At 37.4% G+C, this 27,831-nt stretch overlaps 1 protein-coding gene across 3 annotated transcripts in view; it reads right to left on the reverse strand.

The window, feature by feature from the left end:
* VIRMA (vir like m6A methyltransferase associated) overlaps positions 1-27,831 on the reverse strand; it is a 155,398-nt gene that overhangs the window by 38,936 nt on the left and 88,631 nt on the right. For all 3 annotated transcript variants that reach the window (XM_077167222.1, XM_077167223.1, XM_077167221.1), the window contains exon 17: positions 19,031-19,163. In XM_077167222.1, coding sequence (XP_077023337.1) covers positions 19,031-19,163 — 133 coding nt within the window. The remainder of the gene's footprint in view (positions 1-19,030; positions 19,164-27,831) is intronic.

Raw genomic sequence — 27,831 nt, forward strand, 5'->3', positions numbered from 1 at the left:
CTAACATCTGACAAATTAGACTTCAAATGCAAAACAACTAAGAGAGAAAAAGGATACTGTATTAGTAAAAGGAATAATTCAACAAAAACACATAACAATAATAAATATTTATACACTAAACCAGAGTTCCCCAAAATATATGAGACAAAAAACCACTGAAGGGAGAAGTAGACACCTCTACAATAATGGCTGGAGACTTATAAATGGATAGAACATCTAGACAGAGGATCAATAAAGAAACAGAGGTTTTTTTCTTTTATTTTTTTTTTTTTGCATGGGCAGGCACCGGAAATCAAACCCGGGTCTCCAGCATGGCAGGCGAGAACTCTGCCTGCTGAGCCACCGTGGCCTGCCCAAAACAGAGGTTTTGAATAATATAATAAATGAACTATACTTAACAGACATTTACTGAACATTACATCCCATAACAGCAGGATATGTATTTTTCTCAAGTGCTCATGGATCATTCTTAAGGATAGACCATATGCTAGGTTACAAAGCAAGACTCAATAAATTTTAAAAGATTGAAATTATACACAGTCCTTTCTCAGATCATAATGGAATAAAGTTGGAAATCAATAACAGGCAGAGGGCAGAAGGTTAAACAGAGCAGGAGGTTAAACAGCACACTTTTTTTTTTTTAAACATAACAACATACAAAAATGAACATTCTTACCGTATGATCATTCCATTCTTGGGATACAATCAATAACTCACAGTATCATCACATAGTTGTATATTCATCACCATGATCATTTCTTAGAACATTTGCATCAATTCAGAAAAAGAAATAAAAAGAAAAAAAAACTCATATATACCATACCCCTTACCCCTCCTTCTCATTGATTGCTAGTATTTCCATCTACCCAATATATTTTGGCCTTTGTTTCCCCTATCTTTTTTCTATACCCCTTACCCCTTCCTCACATTGATTGCTATAATTTCCATCTACCCAATATATTTTAGCCTTTGTTTCCCCTTTTTTTTCTATACTCCTTACCACTCCCTTTCACTGATCACTAGCATTTCAATCTACTACGTTTATTTGAACATTTGTTCCCCCTATTATTTATTTATTTTTAAACTCTATGTTTTACTCATCTGTCCATATCGTAGATAAAAGGAGCATCATACACAAGTAAACAGCACACTCTCAAACAATTAGTGGGTCAAGGAAGAAATTACAAGACAAATCAGTACTATCTTGAGGCAAATGAAAATGAAAGCAAAACATATCAAAATTTATGGGATGCAGTAAAGGCAATGCTGAGGGGGACATTTATTGCCTTAAATTCCTATATTAAAAAAGAAGAGCAAAAATCAAGGAATTAACTGTTCACCTGGAAGAATTAGAGAAAGAACAGCAAACTAACCCCAAAGAAAAATAAATAAATAAATAAAATAATGAAGACAAGAGTAGAAATAAATGAATCTAGGAATATACAAACAATAAAAAAAAAATCAACAAAATCAGAAGTTGTTTTTTTAAGAAAATCAATGAAATCATGGACTCTTAGCTAGGCTGACAAAAAAAAAATCAGAAATGGAAGAGGAGACAAAACCACTGCCCCTCAGAAAATAAAGTAGGTAATGAGAAGATACCATGAGCAACCATATGCTAATAAACTAGACAACATAGATGAAATGGACAGAGAGCTAGAAAGGCAAGAACAACCAACAATGACCTAAGAAGAAACAGATGAAATTTAAAAAAAAATCATAAGTAAAGAGACTGAATCAGTCATCAAGAACCTTCCAAAAGGAAAAATCTAGGACCAGATAGCTTCACATGTGAATTCTGCCAAGCATTCAAGAAAGTAGTACTAATGCTACTTCAATTCTTCAAAAAAATTGAAGAGTTCAGAAAGCTACCTAACTCATTCTATGAAGCCAACATCATTCTAATACCAAAGTGAGACAAAAACATAAGAAAATAAAATTACAGATCAATCTCTTTAACGAATATGGATGCAAAAATTCTCAACAAAATAATTGCAAATCGTATCAAGATGCACATTAAAAGAATAATATACCATGACCAAGTGGGACTTATTCCAGGTATGCAAAGCTGGTTCAACACAAGAAAATCAATTAATGTAATACACCATATAAATAAGTCAAAGCAGAAAAGCACGTGATCATCTCAATTGATACAGAAAAGACACTTAACAAAATTTAACATCCTTTCTTGATAAAAACACTCCACAGAATAGAAATAGACGGGAACTGCCTCAAAATGATAAGGAATCATATGAAAAACACAAAGCTAAAAATCACCCTGAAGGAGGAAAGACTAAAAGCTTTCCCTCTAAGATCAGGAACAGGACAAGGATGCCCATTCCATTGTCATTTAACACTGTGCTGCCAAGTACTAACCAGAGCAATTAGACAAGAAAAAGAAATAAAAGTATACAAATTGGAAAAGAAGAACTAGAACCCTCACTGTTTGCAGATGATATGATACTATATGTCGAAAATCTAGAAAAATCCACAGCAAAGTGGCAAGATACAAGATCAACGTCCCCAAATCAGTAGTGTTTCTATTCACTAGTGATGAACAATCTGAGGAGGAAATCATGAAAAAAATTCCATTTATAATAGGAACCAAGAGAATCAAATATTAAGGAATAAATTTAAATAAGGACACAAAAGACCTATACACAGAAAACTGCAAGAAATTGGCAAAAGAAATAATGGAAGAAATAATTAAATGGAAGGGCGTGTTCATAGATTGGAAGATTAAATACAGTTAAGATGTCAATTCTACCCCAAATGATTTATACATTCAATGCAGTACCAATTAAAATTCCAACAACTGAGTGTGTAGAAATAGAAAAACCAATAACCAAATTTATTTGGAAGGGCTGGGGGCCCGAAATAGCTAAAAACATCTTGACAAAGAAAAATGAAGTGGGAGGTCTCATGCTACCTAACTTTAAGCATATTATGAAGCTACAGTAGTCAAAACAGCATGGTATTGGCATAAAGATAGATATAATGACCAATGGAATAGAACTGAGTGTGCAGAAATAGACCTTCTTATCTATGGACAATTGATCTTTGATAATGTGGTGAAGCCAATGCAAATGGAACAGAATAGCCTCTTCAATAAATGGTGTTTGGAGAACTGGATATCCATTTGCTAAAGAAGGAAAAAGGACTTGTATCTCACACTCTATACAAAAGTTAACTCAAAATGGATTAAAAACCTAAACATAAATGCTAAGATCATGAAACTTTTAGAAGAGAATGGAGGGAAACATAAGTATTGTTATAGAAGGTGGTTTTCCTAGATGTTACAGTCAAAGCATGCGCAATGAAAAAATAAATAGGTAAATGGGAACTTTTCAAAATTAAACACTTTTGTGCATCAAAGAACTTTGTCAGGAAAGTACAGAGGTAGCCTATGAAACAGGAGACAATATTTGGAAACCACGTATCAGATAGGGGTTTAGTATTAAGAGTATATAAAAGATTCTACAACTCAATGACAAAAAAGACAAACAACCCAATTTAAAAATGGGCAAAAGACACGAGCAGACACTTCTCAGAAGAGGAAATACAATTGGCTAAAGGCACATGAAAAGATGCTCAGCTTCACTGGCAATTAGGAAAATGCAAATCAGAACCACAATGAGATATTATCTGACAAGCACTAGAATGGCCATTATAAAAAAAAAATTAAAAAAAAAAAAAAACACAAGAAGTAGTGCTGGAGAGGATGTAGAGAAAAAGGTATACCTATCCACTGTTGGTGGGAACGCAAAATGGTACAACCACTCCGGAAGGTAGTTTGGCATTTCCTCAGGTAACTAAGTGTGGAACTGCCACATGGGATCCAGCAATCCCATTACTAGGTATATATTCAGAGGAGCATATACCTAGGCAAGGATACAAACGGACATCTGCACACCAATGTTTATTTACAATCGCCAAGAGACAGAAATAGCCCAAATGACCATCAATGGATGAGTGGCTAAACAAGCTGAGGTATGTACATATGATAGAATATTACACAGCTGGAAGACAGAATAAGGTCATAAAGCATGTAACAACATGAATGAACCCTGAGGACATTATGGTGAGTGAAATTAGCCAGAAATAAAAGAACAAATACTTATGGTCTTAATAACATGAACTAACATTAAGGATTGAACTTTGGGTGTTAAAGTTAAGAACACAGGTTATCAGAAGATAGAAATAGGGTAGAGATTGGGCACTGGTGCTGAAGGAATACGAACTATGCAACAGGACTAATTACAAAAATTCAGAAATGGATAGCACAATAGTAACTGATAATAGCACAATAATATGAGTATACTGAATGAAGCTGAATGTGAGTATGGTTGAGGGAGGAGGTCTAGGGGCACGTATGAAACAAGAAGGAAGGATAGAGGATAGACTGAGATGGACAGTGTAACTTAGGAATTTCTAGAGTGAACAATGATGGTGATTAAGTGTACAAATAAAAAAATGTTTCTGCATGAGGGAAAACAAATGAATGTCAACATTGCAAGGTGTTGCAAATGGGATGGTTGCTGGTATGAAAAGATTATGTACCCTAGAAAAAGCCATGTTTTTATCCTGATTCATCTTGCGGAGGTAGCCATTTCTTCTAATTTATATTCAGCATTGTAGGTTGGAAACTTGATTAGAGTATCTCCATGGAGATGTGACACTCCCAGCTGTAGTTATTAATTTCTGATTAGAGGGAGATGTGACTCCACCCATTCCAGGTGGGTCTTGATTAGTTTACTGGAATCGTTTAAAAGAGGAAACATTTGGAAAAAGCTTCAGTGCCACAATAACCACAAGAGCCCATGCAGCCAGAGACCTTTGGAGATGAAGAAGGAATATGCCCCTGGGGGACCTTCATGAAACAAGAAGCCTGGAGAGAAAGCTAGCAGATGTCATCATGTTCGCCATGTGCATTTTCAGTTGACAGAGAAACTCTGAACATTATTGGCCTTCTTGAACCAAGGTATCATTCCCTGGATACCTCAGATTGGACATTTATAGAGACTTGCTTTAATTTGGACATTTTCATAGCCTTAGTACATGTAAACTTGCAACTTAATAAATTTCCAACTTTAAAAGCCATTCCGTTCTGTTATGTCACATTCCGGCAGCTTATAAACTGGAACACATTCCAAGTGCACTTTAGAGCAATCTGCGCCCTCTTTGTGGGTCCTGGCCCTGCTGGGTAACCCTCTTACCAGAATTTTACCCCACAAGCAAAAGCAGCATGAGACAACAGAAGGAATGCATAAAACTACAGAGGTGGACAGCCTGGGACAAATACCTGCTGGCTTTAAACCTGCTAGAGGGAGAAGTAGAGGGGACAACCAAGCTCCTATAAACAGAGGAACTTCAAAACAACTAGCAAGCAAAAGCCCAGGACAAGATAGAGGCTTGAAAAGAGAGAGAAAACCCTGTACACTGCATCCACTATGGGAAAACTTTCTGATAGTGTAAGTAAATCTCCATCTTATCACCAACTGGTAACAATACCAAGAAACAGACATCCCAGAGTTAAAATTTTTAAATATTAAAATATACAGTGTGCAAGAAGAGTACAAGACAAAGAAACAGGAAATGGCTCATCCAAAGGAAGAGGATAATGATGCATAAAACACCAATGAAGAGAATGTGGACACACCAAACAAAGCCTTTAAAGTTAAAAATTCTCAAGAAGATGAAGAAAAGTACAGAGAAAGAGTTTAAGGATATCAGGAAAACAGTGAATACACAATTTGAGAAACTTAATGTGCTGGTTTGAAATGATGTATGTACCCTAGAAAAGCCATGTTTTAATTCTAACCTCATTTTGTAAAGACAACCATCTCTTCTAATCCCTATTCAGCGCTGCATGCTTGAAACTGTAATTAGATCATCTCCCTGGAGATATGATTTAATCAAGAGTGGTTGTTAAGCTGAATTAGGTGGGTCTTGATTAGTGTCCGAAGTCCTATAAAAGAGGAAACATTTTGGAGAATGAGAACGATTTTGAGAGAGCAGAGAATGCTGCAGCACCACAACAAAAATAGAGAGTCCACCAGCCAGCGACCTTTGGAAACGAAGAAGGAAAACACCTCCCGTGGAGCTTCATGAAACTGGAAGCCAGGAGAGAAAGCTAGCACATGATGGTGTGTTCGCCACTGTGCCCTTTCAGTTGGGAGAGAAGCCCTGACTATGTTCGCTATGTGCCTTCTCACTTGAGAGAGAAACCTTGAACTTCATCAGCCTTATTGAACCAAGGTATCTTTCTCTGGATGCCTTTGACTGGACATTTCTATAGACTTGTTTTAATGGGGACATTGTCTTGGCCTTAGAACTGTAAACTAGCAACTTATTAATTTCCCCTTTTAAAAAGCCATTCTGTTCCTGTATATTGCATTCCAGCAGCTAGCAAACTAGAACACTTAGTAAAGTGATAGAAATTTTAAAAAGAAACCAAACAGAACTACTGAAATGAAAAATGCCCACGAGAGTTTCACGAGCAGACTGGAGATGCAAGAAGAAAGAATCAGTGAACTTGAAGACAACACACTTGAGATGTCATGCTGAGAAGCAGGGGGAAAAAAAAAAAAGCCTAAGACAGCTATGGGACACCATCAAGTGCACCAATATATGTATTATGGGAGTTTCAGAAGAAGAGAGAAAAGAGCAGGAGGAATAGTCAAAGATAAACAACAGAGAACTTCCCAAACTTAGCAAAAATGTGAATTGCACATCCAAGAAGCCCAAGAGAAAACCAAACAGGATAAATATGAAGAAAAATATACCCCATCATATACTAATTACACTATCAAATGCAAAGGACAAGGATAGAGTTCTGAAAGCTGCAAGAGAAAAGCAATGTGTTACCTTCAAGTGAGTCCTACTTAGATTGAGTGCCTATTATTCATCAGTAACCACAAAGGCAAAAAGGCAATGGGCTGAAAAACTTAAATATCCTAGAGGAAAACACCTACCAGTCAAAAATTTTATATCCAGTGAGACTCTCTTTCAAAATTGAGGCAGAGATTAAAATATTCTCAGATAAACAAAAGCTGAGGGATAGGCCTACCCTACAAACAATGTGAAAGGGAATTATTTAGAATGAAAGACAAGGACACCAAACAGTGGTTCAAAATAGCAAAAAGAAATAAAAATCTGTGGTAAGAGTAGCCATTTTGGTAATTATAAATGCCAATATTATTGCATTGTATTGTTTGGTAGTTCATTTCACTTCTTACTTCCTATGTTGCCGAAATGCAAATGCATAAAAAGTAAAGATGAATCTAGCTGTTTTGGAATACAACGTACAAACATTAAAGGGGCAACAAGTTAAAAAAAAATTGGTTGGGGGCAGAGTGGTATAGGAAAAATGTATGCATGTGCTTCTGAAGTTAAGTTGGTATCAAATCAAATATGACTATATATTATTAACCCCATTTTTTAACCCCATAGTAACAACAAGGAAAACAAATGAAAAATCTCCCCAGATAAAAATCAGCTGCATTTCTATATATCAGCAATGAAAAATCTGAAAAGGAAATTAAGATAATAATTCACATTAGCATCAAAAAGAATAAAATAGGGCCACGGTGGCTCAGCAGGCAAGAACACTTGCCTGCCGTGCCCAAGGACCCGGGTTTGATTCCCGGTGCTTGCCCATGAAAAAAAAAAAAAGAATAAAATACTGGCCCTTATTAAAATGATAGATTGAGAAGCTTCAGGGATCTGTAACCTCCTCAGGAGCTTGGAACAACCACCAAGACCTGGTAGAAACATCTTTTTCAAAACATTAGAAAACAGTTAAAGGACAGCAGTACCAGGGTACATAACTAACCAAGAAAAAGGCTTCTTAAAAGCAATAGGATTTTGTGGTGTCCAGACTAGTCCATCCCTTAACCTTCGCCAGCTCAGCACAGAGACAGCCAAAGCTTCCTGTGCAGATTCTGCTCCTGGTTCCAGAGGCAGCAGAGTAATCCTCACGCACATACTGGAGCATGTACACCTAGCCCAATCTGTCTGGTGGTGGCCTGAGGGATTCACCATCCCAGAACTTGCTGGAGAACAGTTAAGTGGATCCTTGAGGCAATATTTGCTACCTGTAGGACATAGAGAACAGTGTCCAGACTGTGAGAAACTTGTTTACTAGGGAAGAGGGGACATTCAGAACCATGTAAATGGGAGGAATTCCTTAGGCCAAATATATACATGTGCAAGACAAGACACATGCACAGAAAGGCCCAAGCAGGCCCCTGCACTTTGACATGGAACTGTTCTCTAAATCCACTGTATGGGTAACCTCTGAAGGACACCCCTTACAGGTCAATCTACAAAAACTGGGGAAGGTGTTTTCTTGATTTCCTTCTTTTATTTTTAATTCTGTTCACCCTTAGCATTCAAGAAAGCCCTGTCATTAACACTAGCTAGTTACAAACTTAAGGAACAGATGTCTCAGAGTCTAATAATACATTACCATATCAAAATGCTAAGGTTTCAACAAAAGATTACAAACTATACAAAAAAAAACATAAGTAACAGCACAGGCAAAGGAGAAAATTAAAGCAATAGAAACCATAAATGATAGGGACCAGAAATGGGACATACCAGATAAGACTTTAAAATAAAATGGTACTATTCTCAAAGAACCAAGATGAAAACATTGACAAAGAACTTAAGTACATCAGGAGAATGAGAGATGAATGCTAAGAGAGTATCAACAGAAAGACAATTATGAAAAGGAACCAAACTGAGTTGAAGTCCATCCACTGTTTTAGAAATTAAAAATTCCCTAGAGGGGTTCAACAGCAGATTGAAGGTGACAGAAGAGTGAAGGTGACAGAAGAGTCAGTGAACGCAAATATAAGATTCTTGAAATCAACCAGTCTCAGGAGAAAAAGGAGGAAAGAATGAAAAGTGAACAGAACCTGAAGAATCTGTAGGTCACCACCAAGCATACTAATACATGCATTGTGGGAATTCCATAAGAAGAAAGAGAGAAAGAAACAGAGAGTATATTCCAAGAAATAATGGCTAAAAACTTTATAAATTATACATAATCCATACACATTCAAGACACTCATCAAACTCTAAACAGGATGAACCCAAATAGCACTGTGCCATATGATAATCAAACTGTGAAATACCAAAGATAAAGAGAGAATTCTGAAAGGCCCAAGAGAGAAGCAATGTGTCACATACAAGAGAGCCTCAATAAGACTAATTGCCAATTTCTCATGGGAAACTACAGAGGAAATAAAGCAGTGGGATGACATATTTAAAGTGCTGAAACCAAAAAACTGCCAACCAATAATTCTATACCAAACAAAATTATCTTTCAAAAATGAGGGAACGATTAAGACATTCCTAGATAAATAAAAGCTGAGGGACTTCCTACTAGCCTCACAAGAAATGCTAAAGAGTTCTGCTGGTTGAAAGCAAAGGACACTAGAAGCTAGATCAAAGCTACATGAAGAAATAAGGCTCACTGTTAAGAGTAAAATACAAGTTATGGTGCAATTTTTCATAGCAGAGAAGGTAGGGTTAAACAAACCAGTATGATTGCTGTATCATTATATAGATATTTCTGTTTAGTTTCCAGAATCTTAGAGCAGCTAAAAGTAAAAACCTGAAATTGTGGAACTGTAACCTATACCAAACTCTGAAATCTGTTCAACAACTAACTGAAGCGATGTGGTTTGAAATTTATTGTTTTCTATATATGTTATTTTTTTGCAGAAAAGGAAAAAAAACTCGATTATGATGATAAAAGAATATTTAATCCTTCAAGCCTCCAATGTTCTGAGGAGCGAGAAAGAAAAATCTGAGATGATGGTATGTTAGCCCATGACAAACTCTGGGATCTGCCCTGTAACTACTTGTTGAAGAGTGTTTTGAAAACTACTGCTTTTTTCTTTCTTTGCTTTATATATATGTTATATTATACAAAAAGAGTGAAAAAAAACAAGGGTAAATATAAATGCCAGCCCTACTGTCTTTTTGGTTCTTAATTCCACTTTTTATTTCCTACAGGTTCTAAATGTCAAATACAAAAAATGAAATGATAAATCAACAGTTTCCTAATTATAATGTGTCTATGTGTCTGTGTGTGTGTGTGTGTGTGTGTATGTAATTTGACAAGAACTACGTGAAGGTGAAGGCAGAGGAATATAGGAACATATATATATGTTAACATATGCTATATGAAGTAGTGAGGTTTAGGTGTCAATTTGGTCAGGTGATGGTGTCCAGTTGTTCTGTTGCTGTGGACTTAATCATCAGCATGTAAAATTCACCTATATCAGCGGTCAGCTATGGGAGTTGCCTTCCACAATGAGTGATGTTTACTTTAATTAGCTGGAGGCTTAAGAGAGAGGCCAGCAGAGAATTTAGCAGTTCAGACAAAGTTTGGAGATGCAGAAAGGAATAGCCTGGGGAAAGCCATTTGAACCCAGAAGAAAGGAGGGAAGGACAGCAGATGTTACTGTGTACCTTCCGATGTGACAGACAAAGCTAGAGAAAAGTCAGCTGCCTTTATTCCGAAAAACTCTAAATTTTTCCATTTCTGATGTATTGCATCTAGCAGCATTAGTAAACGAAAACACTACTGAAGTTAAGTTGGTATTAAAACAATTGAGATTCTTATAAATTTAGGATGTTAAATTTAAGCCCCATGGCAACTAAAAAGCAAATATTGGAAAATACTGTGAGCTCAGTGTGTATAGGTTGTGGTGGGGGTGTGAGTAGGGGAAAGGGAGTTAATGCATAATTGGTATAGGGTTTTGGTTTGGGGAAATGACAAAGTTTTAGTAATGGAAGGTGCTAAGGGTAGCCAACAGTAATATTAGTAATCCTACCGAATGGAACGCTTGGGAGTGGTTGAGATGAAAATGTTCATGCTGTATATATGTTCCCACAATTCAAACACATAGAAAACAGAATAAGGAACTAAAAACAATGACAATTAAATACGACACTTGATCCTGGACAGGCTCTATCAAAGGAGAAAAGGCAGAAAAGGACATTTTTGACATGTAAGAAAAAAATTGCCATATAGACTAAAAGCTTTATATCATTGTTAATTTTGCTGAACTTGGTAATCACATTTAAGGTGGGTACATATGTGAATATCCTTGTTCTTGGGAAATATACATGGCAGTTTATAGTGTTCAAGCAGCATGAGGTATACAATCTACACTCAAATGTTCAGAAAATGGATTGACAGACACGGAAAGATAGAAAGATGGACAGATAGATAAATGGATAGAGAGGTAAAATGATATGGCAAAAGTAGCAAATATTAAAATTGGTAGATCTGGGTATCTGGAAGAGTAGGAGTATGTTGGAATTGTCTGTAGGGATTTGTCTGGTTTATTTTTGTAACTGTCCCATAAGTTTGAAAATAATTAATAGTTTACAAACAAATAAACAAGGAGAGGACAGCCAAGATGGCAGCTTAGCGAGCAGTGTGGATTTAGTTTGTCCTCCAGAACAGCAAGTAAATAGCTAGGAACATTACAGAATAACTGCTGGGGCCACGTCAGTGACTGGACACACAGTGTACACCAGTCTGGACCAGCTGGAAAGGCTGCAAGCCCACCCAGAATGGTGAACTCCCCAAGCCGTGGCAGCTGGCACCCCTACCCCACAGGCTGCTTCCCAGAGGGGAAAGGAAAGATATTTACTTGCAGCAGAGGCTGAGTACAAGCAAGCACAAAGGGTGGAATTAATTTTAAAATTCTGACTACTAAAAATAGGTCACAGATCAGCTGAATCTCAAGTAAAAGCAGAGGTCTCTGCTTTTTGCCCCAGGACAGAGGGGGCAGGGCTGAGAGAAAAACAAACAAAAAACAAAACAGGTTTTTTTGGATCTGAAAAGGTCTGGGCCCTGCAGGAAAGGAGGGGGCACATAGGGCCTGGAGATACACAGAACAACATACCAACTTAAGCTCCTGATTGGCAAACCCAAGGAACTGGTCCTGCTCTGAAAGGATTTTTCTTTTTCTCTTCTGTGGCTGTGTTTCTATGGATTAATTACTCTTTGGATACAGCTGCAAGGCTTATTGGGCTGCACTGCCCCAGGCATAGGCAGAAACAGGCTTGTTTGAGAGCTTCTGTGGAGCCTGTGCCTTACCCAGGAGAGAGGTAGGGCCCAGCTCAGGTGGAATCCCTGCCTCAAGGAATTCAACCCCAGGGTCTGGAAAAGCAAAGCAATTAAAGTCAACCTACAACCTCCCCTCCGTCTCCACCACGCCCCAAGAAGAGAGAGTATGCTGAAGTTAAAGGTACTGCATCACCTTATGGTGGTGGAGCCTGCAGCAGAAAAGCGCCACATACTGGGCAGGATAGGAAAATGCAGAGTCCAGAGACTTCACAATAATCTACTGGGTCTCACCTTCAGGGAAAACAGACATAGATGACTCTTACCTCCTGAGAGGTGAGCAGTTAGGTCTGGGAAAATCTGACTGGGGTCTATAATACCTAAGTAGATGCTCCTAAGGGGTGGGAGAAAGGCACCATACAAGCAGGGAAAGAAAGAAAAAAACAAGAACTGAAAAATTCTGATCTACTAAACAAAACCTAAGCTAGAGGACTAAAATAAGCTGAACTGAATGTCACAGAACAGACAGACAACAAAGTCACCCAGCAAGAAAATCCTAGAGAAAAAAAAAGTGAAAACAATCTCCAGAATAAACTAATTAAGGTACTTGAATGACTAGACACCAGCAAAAAAATGACGAATCATACTAGGAAAATTGAAGAAACGGTGCAGTCAAAGGAACAAACCAACAATTCAAATGAGATACAGGAGATGAAACAATTAATTCAGAATGTTCGAACAGATGTGGAAAACCTAATCAAATATCAAATCAATGAACTGAGGGAGGATATAAAGAAGGCAAGCAATAAACAAAAAGAAGAAATCAAAAGTCTGAAAAAACAAATCACAGAACTTATGGGAATGAAAGGCACAGGAAAAGAGATGAAAATGACAACAGAAATCTACAATGTCAGATTTCAAGGGGCAGAAGGTAGTGAACTGGAGGACAGGAGAGCTGAAATCCGAGAAGCAAAAGAAAATATAGGGAAAAGAATGGAAAAACATGAGCAGGTACTTAGGGAATTCAATGACAACATGAAGTGCACGAATATACATGTTGTGGGTGTCCCAGAAGGAGAAGAGAAGGGACAAGGAGGAGAAAAACTAATGGAGGAAATCATCACTGAAAATTACCCAACTCTTACGAAAGACTTAAAATTACAGAAGTGCAGTGTACCCCAAACACATGTACTCCAAGACACTTACTACTCAGAATGTACTCCAAGACACTTACTGATCAGAATGTCAGATGTCAAAGAGAAACAGAGAATCCTGAAAACAGCAAAAGAAAAACAATCCATCACATACAAGGGAAGCCCAATAAGACTATACGTAGATTTCTCAGCAGAAACTATGGAAGTGAGAAGACAGTGGGATGATATACATAAGATATTAAAACAGAAAAACTGCCAACCAAGAATTCTACATGCAGCAAAACTGTCCTTCAAAAATGAGGGGGGAAATTAAAACATTTGCAGAAAAAAATTCACTGAGAGAATTTGTGACCAAGAGACCAACTCTGCAAGAAATACTAAAGGGAGCACTGGAGACAGAAAAGAAAAGATAGGAGAGAGAGGTATGGAGAAGAGTATAGAAATGAAGACTGCCAGTAAAGGTAAAAAGAAAAAAATTGGATGGGACATATAAAATCCAAAAGGCAAAATGGTAGAAGAAAGTACTGCCCATACAGTAGTAACAATAAATGTTAATGGATTAAACACCCCAATCAAAAGACACAGACTGGTAGAATGGATTAAAAAACAGGACCCATCTATATGCTGAATACAGGAAACAAATCTTACACCCATGGAAAAACATAGACTGAAAGTGAAAGGTTGGGAAAAGTTATTCCATGCACATAACAATCAGAAAAGAGCAGGAATAGCTATACTAATATCCAAAAAATTGGACTTCAAATGTAAAATTTAAAACAGACAAAGAAGGACACTATGTATTAATAAAAGGAACAATTCAACAAGAAGACATAACAATCATAAATATTTATGCACTGAGCCAGAATGCTGAAAAACACATGAGGCAAACACTGAAAAGAGAAATAGAAACATCTACCATAATAGTTGAAGACTTCAATTCTCCACTCTCATCAATGGACAGAACATCTAGACAGAGGATCAATAAAGAAAGAGAGAATTTGAATAATACAATAAACAAGCTAGACTTAACAGACATATATAGAACATAACACCCTACAACAGCAGGATACACCTTTTTCTCAAGTGCTCATGGATCATTCTCAAGGATAGACCATATGCTGGGCCACAAAGCAACTCTCAATAAATTTAAACAGATTGAAATCATACAAAACACTTTTTCTCAGATCATAAAGGAATGAAGCTGGAAATCAATAATAGGCAGAGTGCCAGAAAATTCACAAATAAATGGAGGCTCAACAACACACTCTTAAACAACCAGTGGTAAAGGAAAAAATTACAAGAGAAATCAGTAAATATCTCGAGGAAAATGAAAATGAAAACACATCATATCAAAATTTATGGGCTGCAGCAAAGGGGGTGCTAAGAGGGAAATTTATTGCCCTAAATGCCTATATCAAAAAAGAAGAAAGGGCAAAAATCGAGGATTACCTGTCCACTTAGAAGAATTAGAGAAAGAACAGCAAATTAACCCCACAGCAAGCAAAAGGAAAGAAATAATGAAGATTAGAACAGAAATAAATGAAATTGAGAACATGAAAACAATCAAGAAAATCAATAAAACCAAAAGTTGGTTCTATGAGAAAATCAGTAAGAGACCCTTAGTGAGGTTGACAAAAAGAGAGAGGATGCAAATAAATAAAATCAGAAATGAAAGAGGAGACATAGCTACTGACACCACAGAAATAAAGGAAGTAATGAGAGGATACTATGAACGATTTTATGTTAATTAATTAGACAATGTAGATGAAATGGACAACTTCCTAGAAAGGCATGAATAACCAACATTGACTCAACAAGAAATAGACAACCTCAACAAACCAATCACAAGTAATGAAACTGAAATCACTCACATTAAGAACCCAAAAAGAAAAGTCCAGGACTAGATGGCTTCACATGTGAATTCTACCAAACATTCAAGAAAGAATTAATACCAATCCTGCTCAAACTCTTCAATAAAATTGAAGAGGAGGGAGAGCTACCTAACTCGTTCTACAAAGCCAACATCACCCTCAGACCAAAGCCATACAAAGATATTACAAAAAAAGAGAACTACAGATCAATCTCTCTTACGAATTTAGATGCAAAAATCCTCAACAAAATTCTAGCAAATCGAATCCAGCAGCACATTAAAAAAATTACACACCATGACCAAATAGGATTCATCCCAGGTATGCAAGGATGGTTCAACATAAGAAAATCAATCAATGTAAAATACCATATCAACAAATCAAAGCAGAAAAACCACATGGTCATTTCAATTGATGCAGAAAATGCATTTGACAAAATTCAACATCCTTTCTTTTTGAAAACACACAAAGGATAGGAATAGAAGGGAACTTCTTCAACATAATACAGGGACTATATGAAAAACCCACAGCTAATATCATCCTCAACAGGAAAAAAACTAAAAACTTTCCTCCTAAATTCAGGAACAAGACAAGGATGTCCACTATCACCATTGTTATTCAACATTGTGTTGGAAGTTCTAGCCAGAGCAATTAGACAAGAAAAAGAAATACAAGGCATCAAAATTGGAAAGGAAGAAGTAAAACTCTCACTGTTTGCAGATGATATGATACTAATATGTCAAAAACCCTGAAAAATCCACAGCAAAACTACTAGAGCTAATAAATGAGTACAGTAAAGCGGCAGGTTACAAGATTAACACTCAAAAATCTGTAGTGTTTCTATACACTAGTAATGAATAATCTGAGGGGGAAATCAAGAAAAAAATTCCACTTACACTTGCAACCAAAAGAATAAAATATTTAGGAATAAACTTAACTAAGGATACAAAAGATCTATACAAAGAAAAGTACAAGAAATTGTCAAAAGATATCACAGAAGATCTAAATAAATGGAAGGGCATACTGTGTCATGGACTGCAAGACTAAATATAATTAAGATGTCAATTCTATATAAATTCATTTACAGATTCAATGCAACACCAATTAAAATCCCAAAAACTTACTTTTAAGAAACAGAAAAACCAATAACCAAACTTACTTGCAGGGGCAGAGTGCCCCGGATAGCCAAAAATATGTGGGAAAGAAAAATGAAGTTGGAGGCCCCACGCTACCTGAATTTAAGGCATATTGTGAAATTACAGTGGTCAAAACAGCATGGTACTGGCATAAAGACAGATATACTGACCAATGGAATAGAACAGTGTTCAGATATACGCCATCTCATCTATGGACAATTGATCTTTGATAACTCAGTCAAGCCAACTCACATGGGACAAAACAGTCTGTTCAATAAATGGTGCCTAAAGTACTGGATATCCACATTCAAAAGAATGAAAGAAGAGCCATTATCTCACACCCTATACAAAAATTAACTCAAAATGGATTAAAGACCCAATATTAGATCTAAGATCATAAAACTGTTAGAAGAAAATGTAGGGAAATTTGTTATCAATCTTATAATAGGAGTTAGTTTCCTAGACATTACACCCAAAGCACAAACATTGAAGAAATAAGTAAATAAATGGGAACTCCTCAAAATTAAACACTTTTGTGCATCAAAGATCTTCATCAAGAAAGTAAAAAGACAGCCTACACAATGGGAGGCAATATTTGGAAATGGTATATCAGATAAAGGTCTAGTATCCAGAATATATAAAGAGATTGTTCAACTCAACAACAATAAGACAGACAACTTTACAAAATGGGCAAAAGACATGAACAGACACTTCTCAGAAGACCAAATACAAATGGCCAAAAGTCGTGTGAAAAGATGCTGAACTTCCCTGCCTATTAGGAAATGCAAATCAAAACCACAATGAGATATCATCTTACACCGACCAGAATGGCCATTATCAATGGAACAGAAAATGACAAGTGCTGGAGAGGATATGGAGAAAGAGGCACACTTAACCACTGTTGGTGGGAATGTCAAATGGTACAACCACTGTGGAAGACAGTGTGGTGGTTCCTTAGGAATCTAAGTACAGAACTGTCATATGATCCAGCAATACCATTGCTAGGAATCTACTCAGGATATAAGGGCCAGAACACAAACGGACATTTGCACACCAATGTTTATAGCAGCATAATTTACAACTGCCTAGAGATGGAAACAGCCAAAATGTCCACTAAAAAACAAGTGGTTTAGCAAGCTGTAGTATATACATACGATGGAATATTATGCAGCTGTAAGACAGAATAAAGTCATGAAGCATGTATCAACATGGATGGACCTTAATGACATTACGCTGAATGAGATGAGCCAGAAACAAAAGGACAAATACTGTATGGTCTCAGTGATATGAACTGACATTAGCAAATGAACTTGGAGAATTTCAGTTGGTAACAGAGACCATCATGAGACAGAAATAGGGTAGATATTGGGTACTCAGAGCTGAAGGGATACAGAATCTGGAACAGGACTGATGGTAAAAATTCAGAAATGGATAGCACAATACTACCTAACTATAATACAATAATGTTAGAACACTGAATGAAGCTGAATGTGAGAATAATAGAGGGAGGCGGCCTGGGAGCACAAATGAAATCAGAAGGAAGAATAGATAAGAAAGATTGAGATGGTATAATCTAGGAATGCCTAGAATGTATAACAATAGTGACTAAATGTACAAATTTAAAAATGTTTCTGCATGAGGAAGAACAAAGGAATGTCAATAATGTAGGGTGTTGAAAACAGACGGTAAATAATATTTTAAAGCTTTAACCTATGTGTGAGACAAGCAAAAAATATTTATTTGGCACAAAATGTATATTTTGACTAGTGTATTTCCTAATATAACTTATGTGGACAGCTTAGTTGAACACCATAGTACCTGGAACCTTGGGTAGGGCATGAGGTTTCGTAGCTTTGTGCAGAGTGATGCCCAGTTATTCCCAGAGCGATTTGAACAGTGAACAGGGAAGTATTTGCAGAGTCCCCTATAGGGAATGGTGAGAAAGGGGGAGAATTCAACTTCCCCAAGTGGAGATTTCTTGATATTCTCACAGGCAGTGGGGAAAGCCAAAGTAATAGGCCAAGCCTCCAATCTTGGGATTTCTTCATATGAAATTTAATCCTGCAAAGGATAAGCTAAGCCTACTTAAAATTAGGTCTCACGTCACCCCCAAGAGAACTTCTTCTGTTGCTCAGATGTGCTACAAGCACTATTTTAAAGGCATGCCTATTAATGGCCTGTGGCATTGTGTCAAGAATATACCATGATTTTGGGAAACTCTAATGAGATAAATTCTTAAATAAATTTTAAGAATAAGGTTTTGGAGTTTGAGAAATACTCTGTGGTTGATAGCTATGATGGAACGAAAATACTCCAGCACAATAAAGTCAACAATCACCTCCAAACCACACCATCCAAAGACAATCAGTAAATGCTCAATTAAGTGATAATAATTAAAACCATAATTAAGAGACATAAAAAAACATCTATTCTGAGCAGGGTAACTCAATGCCAAGAATTATTTGAAGAATGACAACACTATAGGCAATATCTTTCTCCATTAACTTGCAAACTCAGAGGGTATTCACAAATTAATGATGTCTAATAAATTAAACATCTCTCAAGCATCTATCTTTTTAATAAACCAAAAAGCTGTATTCTTCCATTAGTGTTAGGATAAGGACACAGAAAAAAAAACAAAACAGATCATTATTCTACATTCTATGATATTACTGAACAAAAAGGGATTTTTTCACTTGTGATAAAAGTTTTAAATTTAAGAAATACTACATGTGTGTGTAAATAAATATATATATTTATTTACCCATACACACTTACCATTGTGTCAGAGTTTAGAATTTGTCTCATAAACTCCAGAAATGAAGAAGCAAGTTCTCCTGTGTCCTTACTAAATGTGCTGACCACTCGTTTCAGTAAACAATGCAGAGCACTATTGTTTTTCTTTAAAGAACTGTAAATGAAGAAAATAGAGAAAAGATACCATCTTAAAATATCACAGTATAAAGCTAGTATGAGAAATGAACTTAGTACAGATGGAGTAAAATTTAGCCTACCACCCAAAAAGGAAGTTAAAAAGTACTTTCGTGAGCCTATGTATATAAACCCACTACTAAGAAATATTAATTACTTCTTTTAAAGCCAAGCTTCATGCTCTTAAAAAATTTAACTCCAAATAAAATTATAAAATTTAGCATAAGAAACCTGTACATTCCCTACATTGAAACTTTTTATAATCTAAGACTTCTATAACATGAATAGGTTACGGTTGTTTCAGATGCCTGCCTAAAAAGCCTAATCTGTATAAATACAAAGAATAGTTACATTTATTTGATATTGTAATTTGACAGAAAGATATCAAGGATAAAGAGCAAGGCTCAAATGAACAGTAAAATTTGGGGTTTTGCCCATCATATGGTCTCTGTCACAATTTCTCCACTCTGTCGTACCAGTAAATCAGCCATAAACCGAAGGAAAACGGATGTACCATTGTTCGAATAAAATTTAATTTACAGAAACTGCTGGCAGGCTGGATTGGGCCTGTGAACATTTGCAGGCCCCTGACAGAGACTATAGTAGAACAAACAATCATGATATATATCTAGAACTATGACATTAATTAGACCTGCTAAGAGTATTCTGGCATTTATAATTGTTAGTTGACCAAAAGGCCAACTCAAATCTCAAATCTCAAGGGCAAACTACTCAGATATTCTAGTTATGTCCTTTAAGCTGTAACACAAAAATTAACCAAAAAAAAAATGGGAATAGGCATGATATATCACACCAAACATGCTATGTTTATATTGTGAAAATGTGGTTAGATTCTGAGATGCCATCATAGAAGACTTTGGTAAAGCAATACAAAAGAGGAAAACTATGAGATCCCTGCTCTTGAGATATTTATATCATAAACAAATGGACAAGAGACAACAAAAAGGAGCAAAATTAAATATAAAGATAATATGGTTAACGGGTAAAGCATGAATTCAAAATCTGACTATACCAATTTATTAGTCTCTAAATATAACCTTGTTTCTTGACTTATCAAAAATTGGGGTCCACTACATACCTACTGGAAAGTCTAAAACAAACAAAACTAAAAAACTGGCAATATAAACTGCTGGTCAGAATAGGAGCAAATAGAATTCTAATACATTGTTGGTAGGAATGCAAAATTGTATAGCCATTTTGGAAAACAGTATGACAGTCTCTTGTGAGGTTAAACATACACCTAACATATGATCCAGAAAACCCACTCCTAGGTATCTACCTAGGTTCAAACAAAAACTTGTATGCAGATGTTTACAGCAGGTTTATTCATACTTGCCAAAAATTAGAAAACCATAGTGCTGAATTACTACTCACCAAAAAAAAAGGAACAAACTGTTGATTAATGCAACAATGTGGACGAATTGTAATGCACTTCAGTAAGTGAAAGAAATCAGATATAAAAAAACTAAATATTGTACGATTTATTTTATACGAATGTGAAAAAACCACAACATGGAGAAAAAAGGATCACTGGTTCCTAGGGATCAGGGGGATGACCTGTCTATAAAAAGATACTACAAATAATAATAATAAAACATAAAAAGATAATATAAGAAATCTAGGAGGTGATGGAACAATTCTTTATGAAACTATGGTGAGAAACACATAACTTTATGCACTTGTCAAAAAACACAGAACTATGCAGCTCAAAACATGAATTTTACTGGATATAATTTTTTCATAAATACTGGGAAGGATAAAGTACAGACTCTGAAAAATGAATTTAACTGTTTTACAAATGAATTACATAATCACATTGAAGGAAAAAGGGAAGAAAAGCATTGACTAAGTAACTGCAAAAGTGTTTGACTCAATCTAGTAACAGTAAAGGCAGAAACAATTGTACACAATGTGCTTTAGTTGGTAAATTTAATTCTGACAGTGGTGTGGGTTAAGAAGTAGAGACTTAGACTTCCGGGTAAAGATGGCGGCTTAACAATGTGCGCGTTTTAGTTCGCCCTCCAGAACAACCACTAAATAACCAGAAACAGTACAGAACAGCTCCTATGTCCATGTCAGTGCCCACATGACACAGTACATAGTACACAGCATACCCCAGTCTGGACCAGATGGACCGGCTGAGAGCACCCGCCAGAACCAGGAGTTCCCAAAGCAGCGGCGGCCAACACCCCTCCCCCACAGGCCGCTTCCCAGAGGGGAAAGGAAAGGACTTTACCAGCAGCAGGGACTGGGCACAATCAAACACCAATTGTGAAACTAAATAACAAATTCTGACTACTAAAAATAGGCCCCCAGCTTAGGTGAACCTGACAGAAGCAGAGATTGCTCATTTTTGCCCCGGCGCCAAGGGGGCAGGACTGAAAGAAAAAGGGTAAAAAAAAAAAAGAAGGAAACAGAGGTTTTTGTAGCTGTGTATCTACAAAGGCTTGACTGCCTCTGGATACGATGGCAGGACTTTTCAGGCTACAACTGCCCCAGGCATAGGCAGAAGAGAGCTCTTTTGGGGGCTTATCTGGAGCTCGTGCCTTCCCCAGGGAAGGGGTGAAGCCCCACCCACGTGGAATCCCTCCATCAAGGAATTCAGACACCAGGGCTTGGTAGTTTCAAGCCATTAAAACCAGCCTACAACCTCTGCTTTGTCTCCACCATGCCCCCAGCAGGGAGAGTTTGCCAAAGTTAAAGGTACAGCATCATCTTATGCTGGTGGGACCTGCAGTCAGAAAAGCACCACACACAGGGCAGGATAAGAAAAACAGAGTCCAAAGACATCACAGGAAAGTCTTTCAACCTGCTGGGTCTCGCCCTCAGGGAAAACCGACGCAGGTGACTCTTTCCTCCTGACAGGAGGCCAGGTTGGTCTGGGAAAATCTGGCTAGGGTCTATAATATCTAAGTAGATTCTCCTAAGTGTGGGGGGTGGGGAAAGGTAAAACACAAACAGGGCAAGAAACAACAAAACAAGAACTGAAAAATTCTCCTCTGTTAAACAAATCTTAAGCTAAAGGTCCAGATAAAGCTGAACGGAATGTCAAAGAACAGACAGACAACAAATTCATCCAGCAAGAAAACCCTAGATAAAAGAAGTGAAAGCAATCTCCAGAATAAACTAATTAAGGAAATTAAATGCCTAGATGCCAGCGAAAACTAACAAATCACACTAGGAAAATTGAAGATATGGCCCAGTCAAAGGAACAAACCAACAATTCAAATGACATACAGGAGCTGAAACAATTAATTCAGACTGGACGAACAGACATGGAAAACCTCATCAAAAACCAAATCAATGAATTGAGGGAGGATATAAAGAAGGCAAGGAAAGAACAAAAAGAAGAAACTGAAAGTCTGAAAAAACAAATCACAGAACTTATGGGAATGAAAGACACATTAGAAGAGATGAAAAAAAACAATGGAACCTACAATGGTAGATTTCGAGAGACAGAACGTAGGATATCTAAACTGGAGGACGGAACATCTGAAATCCGAAAAGAAACAGAAACGATAGGAAAAAAAATGGAAAAATATGAGCAGGGACTCAGGGAATTGAAAGACAATATGAAGCGCACGATACATGTTGTGGGTGTCCCAGAAGGAGAAGAGAAGGGAAAAGGAGGAGAAAAACTAATGGAGGAAGTTATCACTGAAAATTTCCCAACTCTTATGAAAGACTTAAAATTACAGATCCAAGAAGTACAGCGTACCCCAAACAGAATAGATCCAAATAGACATACTCCAAGACATTTAATAATCAGAATGTCAGAGGTCAAAGAGAAAGAGAGGATCTTGAAAGCAGCAAGAGAAAAGCAATCAATCACATACAAGGGAAGCCCAATAAGACTATGCGCAGATCTTTCAGCAGAAACCATGGAGGCGAGAAGACAGTGGGATAAGATATTTAAATTATTAAAAAAGAAAAACTGCCAACCAAGAATTCTATATTCAGCAAAACTGTTCTTCAAAAATGAGGGCGAAATTAAAACATTTTGAGACAAAAAATCACTGAGAGAATTTGTGACCAAGAGACCAGCTCTGCAAGAAATACTAAAGGGAACACGAGAGACAGATACGAAGACAGAAGAGAGAGGTGTGGAGAAGAGTGTAGAAAGGAAGACTATGAGTAAAGGAAAAAAGAAGGAAAACTAGATATGACATATAAAATGCAGGAGGCAGCCCCATAACTCGTAGAGTACTTGGGCCACGTGTAATGCACCAAGAATTGAACCGAGGCCTCCAGCATGGCAGGTGTCTTCCGGAGAAGATGGCGGTTTAGTAAGACGCACGGATCTTAGTTCCTACTCGAGAACAGCTACTAGGGGAGCAAAAACGATACAGAACAGCTCCCGGAGCCACGACAGATATCAAAAAGACAGGGTACCCCATCCTGGAATGGCTGACTGGCTGAGAGAACCCGCTCCGGTGAGATCGCCGAGGGGCACGGGCTTCCCCGGGCGGGGCGGAAAGTGGCCGGAGTCCCTCCCTTCCTCCTTCCCGGGCCAGCTGGCAGAATTGGGCAGGCGGTCCCCGCAAGCCACGGCAGCTGGCGCCCCCACCACGCACGGCCCCCCAGACCAACTGAGAGAATTGGATCGGAAATCCCCAGGCCACGGAGAACGGTGACCTGGGGGGTGCCATCCAAACACGTGACTCCCTGGACCGGCTGGGAACGGTGCACTGTCCCGGGCCGCAGCGGCTGGCGCCCTCCCGCCATGCTTGGCGCCCTGGGCCGACTAGGAAATTTGGACGGGCGCTCTCAAAGGCTGCGGCGGCCGGCAACCCTCCCCGCGTGCGGACCCCTGGGCCGGATGGCACTCTTCAAAGCCGCTTCAGCTGGTGAAGCTTCCCCACGGTGAGAGTTTTCCAAAGTTAAAGGACCCACAGCACCTTTTACTGGTGGGACGTGGAGACAAACATGTGCCACGAGTGCCATCTACTGGGCAGGATAAGAAAAACAGAACCCAGAGAAATCTGACTAAATGCCCAGACGCCAGCAGAAGATAACGGATCACGCTCAAAAAATTGAAAATATGGCCCAGTCAAAGGAACAAACCAATAGTTCAAATGAGATACAGGAGCTGAGACAACTAATGCTGAATATACGAACAGAAATGGAAAACCTCTTCAAAAACGAAATCGATAAATTGAGGGAGGACATGAAGAAGACATGGGCTGAACAAAAAGAAGAAATAGAAAAACTGAAAAAACAAATCACAGAACTTATTGAAGTGAAGGATAAAGTACAAAAGATGGAAAAAACAATGGATACCCACAATGATAGATTTAAAGAGACAGAAGATAGAATTAGTGATTTGGAGGATGGAACATCTGAATTCCAAAAAGAAACAGAAACTATCAGGAAAAGAATGGAAAAATTTGAACAGGGTATCAGGGAACTCAAGGACAATGTGATTCGCACAAATATACGTCTTGTGAGTGTCCCAAAAGGAGAAGAGAAGGGAAAAGTAGGAGAAAAACTAATGTAAGAAATTATCACTGAAAATTTCCCAACTCTTATGAAAGACCTAAAATTACAGATCCAAGAAGTGCAGCGCACCCCAAAGAGATTAGACCCAAATAGGCGTTCTCCAAGACACTTACTAGTTAGAATATCAGAGGTCAAAGAGAAAGAGAGGATCTTGAAAGCAGCAAGAGAAAAAGAATCCATCACATACAAGGGAAGCCCAATAAGACTATGTGTAGATTTCTCAGCAGAAACCATGGAAGCTAGAAGAAAGTGGGATGATATATTTAAATTACTAAAAGAGAAAAACTGAAACCAAGACTCCTATATCCAGCAAAATTGTCCTTCAAAAATGAGGGAGAAATTAAAACATTCTCAGACAAAAAGTCACTGAGAGAATTTGTGACCAAGAGACCAGCTCTGCAAGAAATACTAAAGGGAGCACTAGAGTCAGATATGAAAAGACAGAAGAGAGAGGTATGGAGAAGAGTGTAGAAAGAAGGAAAGTCAGATATGATACATATAATACAAAAGGCAAAATGTTAGAGGAAAATATTATCCAAACAGTAATAACATTAAATGTTAATGGACTGAATTTCTCAATCAAAAGACAAAGACTGGCAGAATGGATTAAAAAACAGGATCCTTCCATACGCTGTCTACAGGAAACACATCTTAGACTCAAAGATAAACATAGGTTGAAAGTGAAAGGTTGGGAAAAGATATTTCATGCAAATAACAACCAGAAAAGAGCAGGAGTGGCTATATTAATATCCAACAAATTAGACTTCAAATGTGAAACAGTTAAAAGAGACAAAGAAGGACACTATATACTAATAAAAGGAAGAATTAAACAAGAAGACACAACAATCATAAATATTTACGCACCGAACCAGAATGCCCCAAAATACGTGAGGCATACACTGCAAACACTGAAAAGGGAAATAGACACATACACCATAATAGTTGGAGACTTCAATTCACCACTCTCATCAATGGACAGAACATCTAGACAGAGGATCAATAAAGAAATAGAGAATCTGAATATTACTATGAATGAGCTAGACTTAACAAACATTTATAGGACATTACATCCCACAACAGCAGGATACACCTTTTTCTCAAGTGCTCATGGATCATTCTCAAAGATAGACCATATGCTGGGTCACAAAGCAAGTCTTAACAAATTTAAAAAGATTGAAATCATACACAACACTTTCTCGGATCATAAAGGAATGAAGTTGGAAATCAATAATGGGTGGAGTGCCAGAAACTTCACAAATACGTGGAGGCTGAACAACACACTCTTAAAAAACGAGTGGGTCAAAGAAGAAACTGCAAGAGAAATTAGTAAATGCCTCGAGGCGAATGAAAACGAAAACACAACATATCAAAACTTATGGGAGACAGCAAAGGCAGTGCTAAGAGGGAAATTTATTGCCCTAAATACCGATATCAGAAAAGAAGAAAAGGCAAAAATGCAGGAATTAACTGTCCACTTGGAAGAACTGGAGAAAGAACAGCAAACTAACCCCAAAGCAAGCAAAAGGAAAGAAATAACAAAGATTAGAGCAGAAATAAATGAAATTGAAAACATGAAAACAATAGAGAAAATCAATAAGACCAGAAGTTGGTTCTATGAGAAAATCAATAAGATTGATGGGCCCTTAGCAAGATTGACAAAAAGAAGAAGAGAGAGGATGCAAATGAATAAGATCAGAAATGGAAGAGGAGACATAACTACTGACCTCACAGAAATAAAGGAGGTAATAACAGGATACTATGAACAACTTTACGCTAATAAATACAACAATTTAGATGAAATGGACGGGTTCCTGGAAAGACATGAACAACCAACTTTGACTCAAGAAGAAATAGATGACCTCAACAAACCAATCACAAGTAAAGAAATTGAATCAGTCATTCAAAAGCTTCCTAAAAAGAAAAGTCCCGGACCAGACGGCTTCACATGTGAATTCTATCAAACATTCCAGAAAGAATTAGTACCAACTCTCTTCAAACTCTTCACAAAAATCGAAGTGGAGGGAAAACTACCTAATTTATTCTATGAAGCCAACATCATCCTCATACCAAAACCAGGCAAAGATATTACAAGAAAAGAAAACTACAGGCCAATCTCTCTAATGAATATAGATGCAAAAATCCTCAATAAAATTCTAGCAAATCGTATCCAACAACACATTGAAAGAATTATACAGGGGCGGGCCGCGGTGGCTCAGCGGGCAAGAGTGCTTGCCTGCCGTGCCGGAGGACCCCGGTTCGATTCCCGGCCCCAGCCCATGTAAAAAACAAACAAACAAACAAAATATAATAAAACAAGAAAATGTTTAAAAATGTTTCCCTTTCTTCCTCACTTCCTTCCTTCCATCCTTCCTTCTTTCTCTGTCTTTCCTTCCCTTCCTCCCTCTCTTTTTAAAAAAAAAAAAAAAAAAAGAATTATACATCATGACCAAGTAGGATTCATCCCAGGTATGCAAGGATGGTTCAACATAAGAAAATCAATTAATGTAATACACCATATCAACAAATCAAAGCAGAAAAATCACATGATTATCTCAATTGATGCAGAGAAGGCATTTGACAAGATTCAACATCCTTTCCTGATGAAAACACTTCAAAAGATAGGAATACAAGGGAACTTCCTTAAAATGATAGAGGTAATATATGAAAAACCCACAGCTAATATCATCCTCAATGGGGAAAAATTGAAAACTTTCCCCCTAAGATCAGGAACAAGACAAGGATGTCCACTATCACCACTATTATTCAACATCGTGTTGGAGGTTCTAGCCAGAGCAATTAGACAAGAAAAAGAAATACAAGGCATCAAAATTGGAAAGGAAGAAGTAAAACTATCACTGTTTGCAGACGATATGATACTATACGTCGAAAACCCGGAAAAATCCAGAACAAAACTACTAGAGCTAATAAATGAGTACAGCAAAGTAGCAGGTTACAAGATCAACATTCAAAAATCTGTAGCATTTCTATACACTAGTAATAAACAAGCTGAGGGGGAAATCAAGAAACGAATCCCATTTACAATTGCCACTAAAAGAATAAAATACCTAGAAATAAATGTAACTAAAGAGACAAAAAACCTATATAAAGAAAACTACAAAAAACTGTTA

Source organism: Tamandua tetradactyla, chromosome 6 (genome assembly GCF_023851605.1).
Source record: "Tamandua tetradactyla isolate mTamTet1 chromosome 6, mTamTet1.pri, whole genome shotgun sequence".
Taxonomy (NCBI): Eukaryota; Metazoa; Chordata; class Mammalia; order Pilosa; family Myrmecophagidae; genus Tamandua; species Tamandua tetradactyla.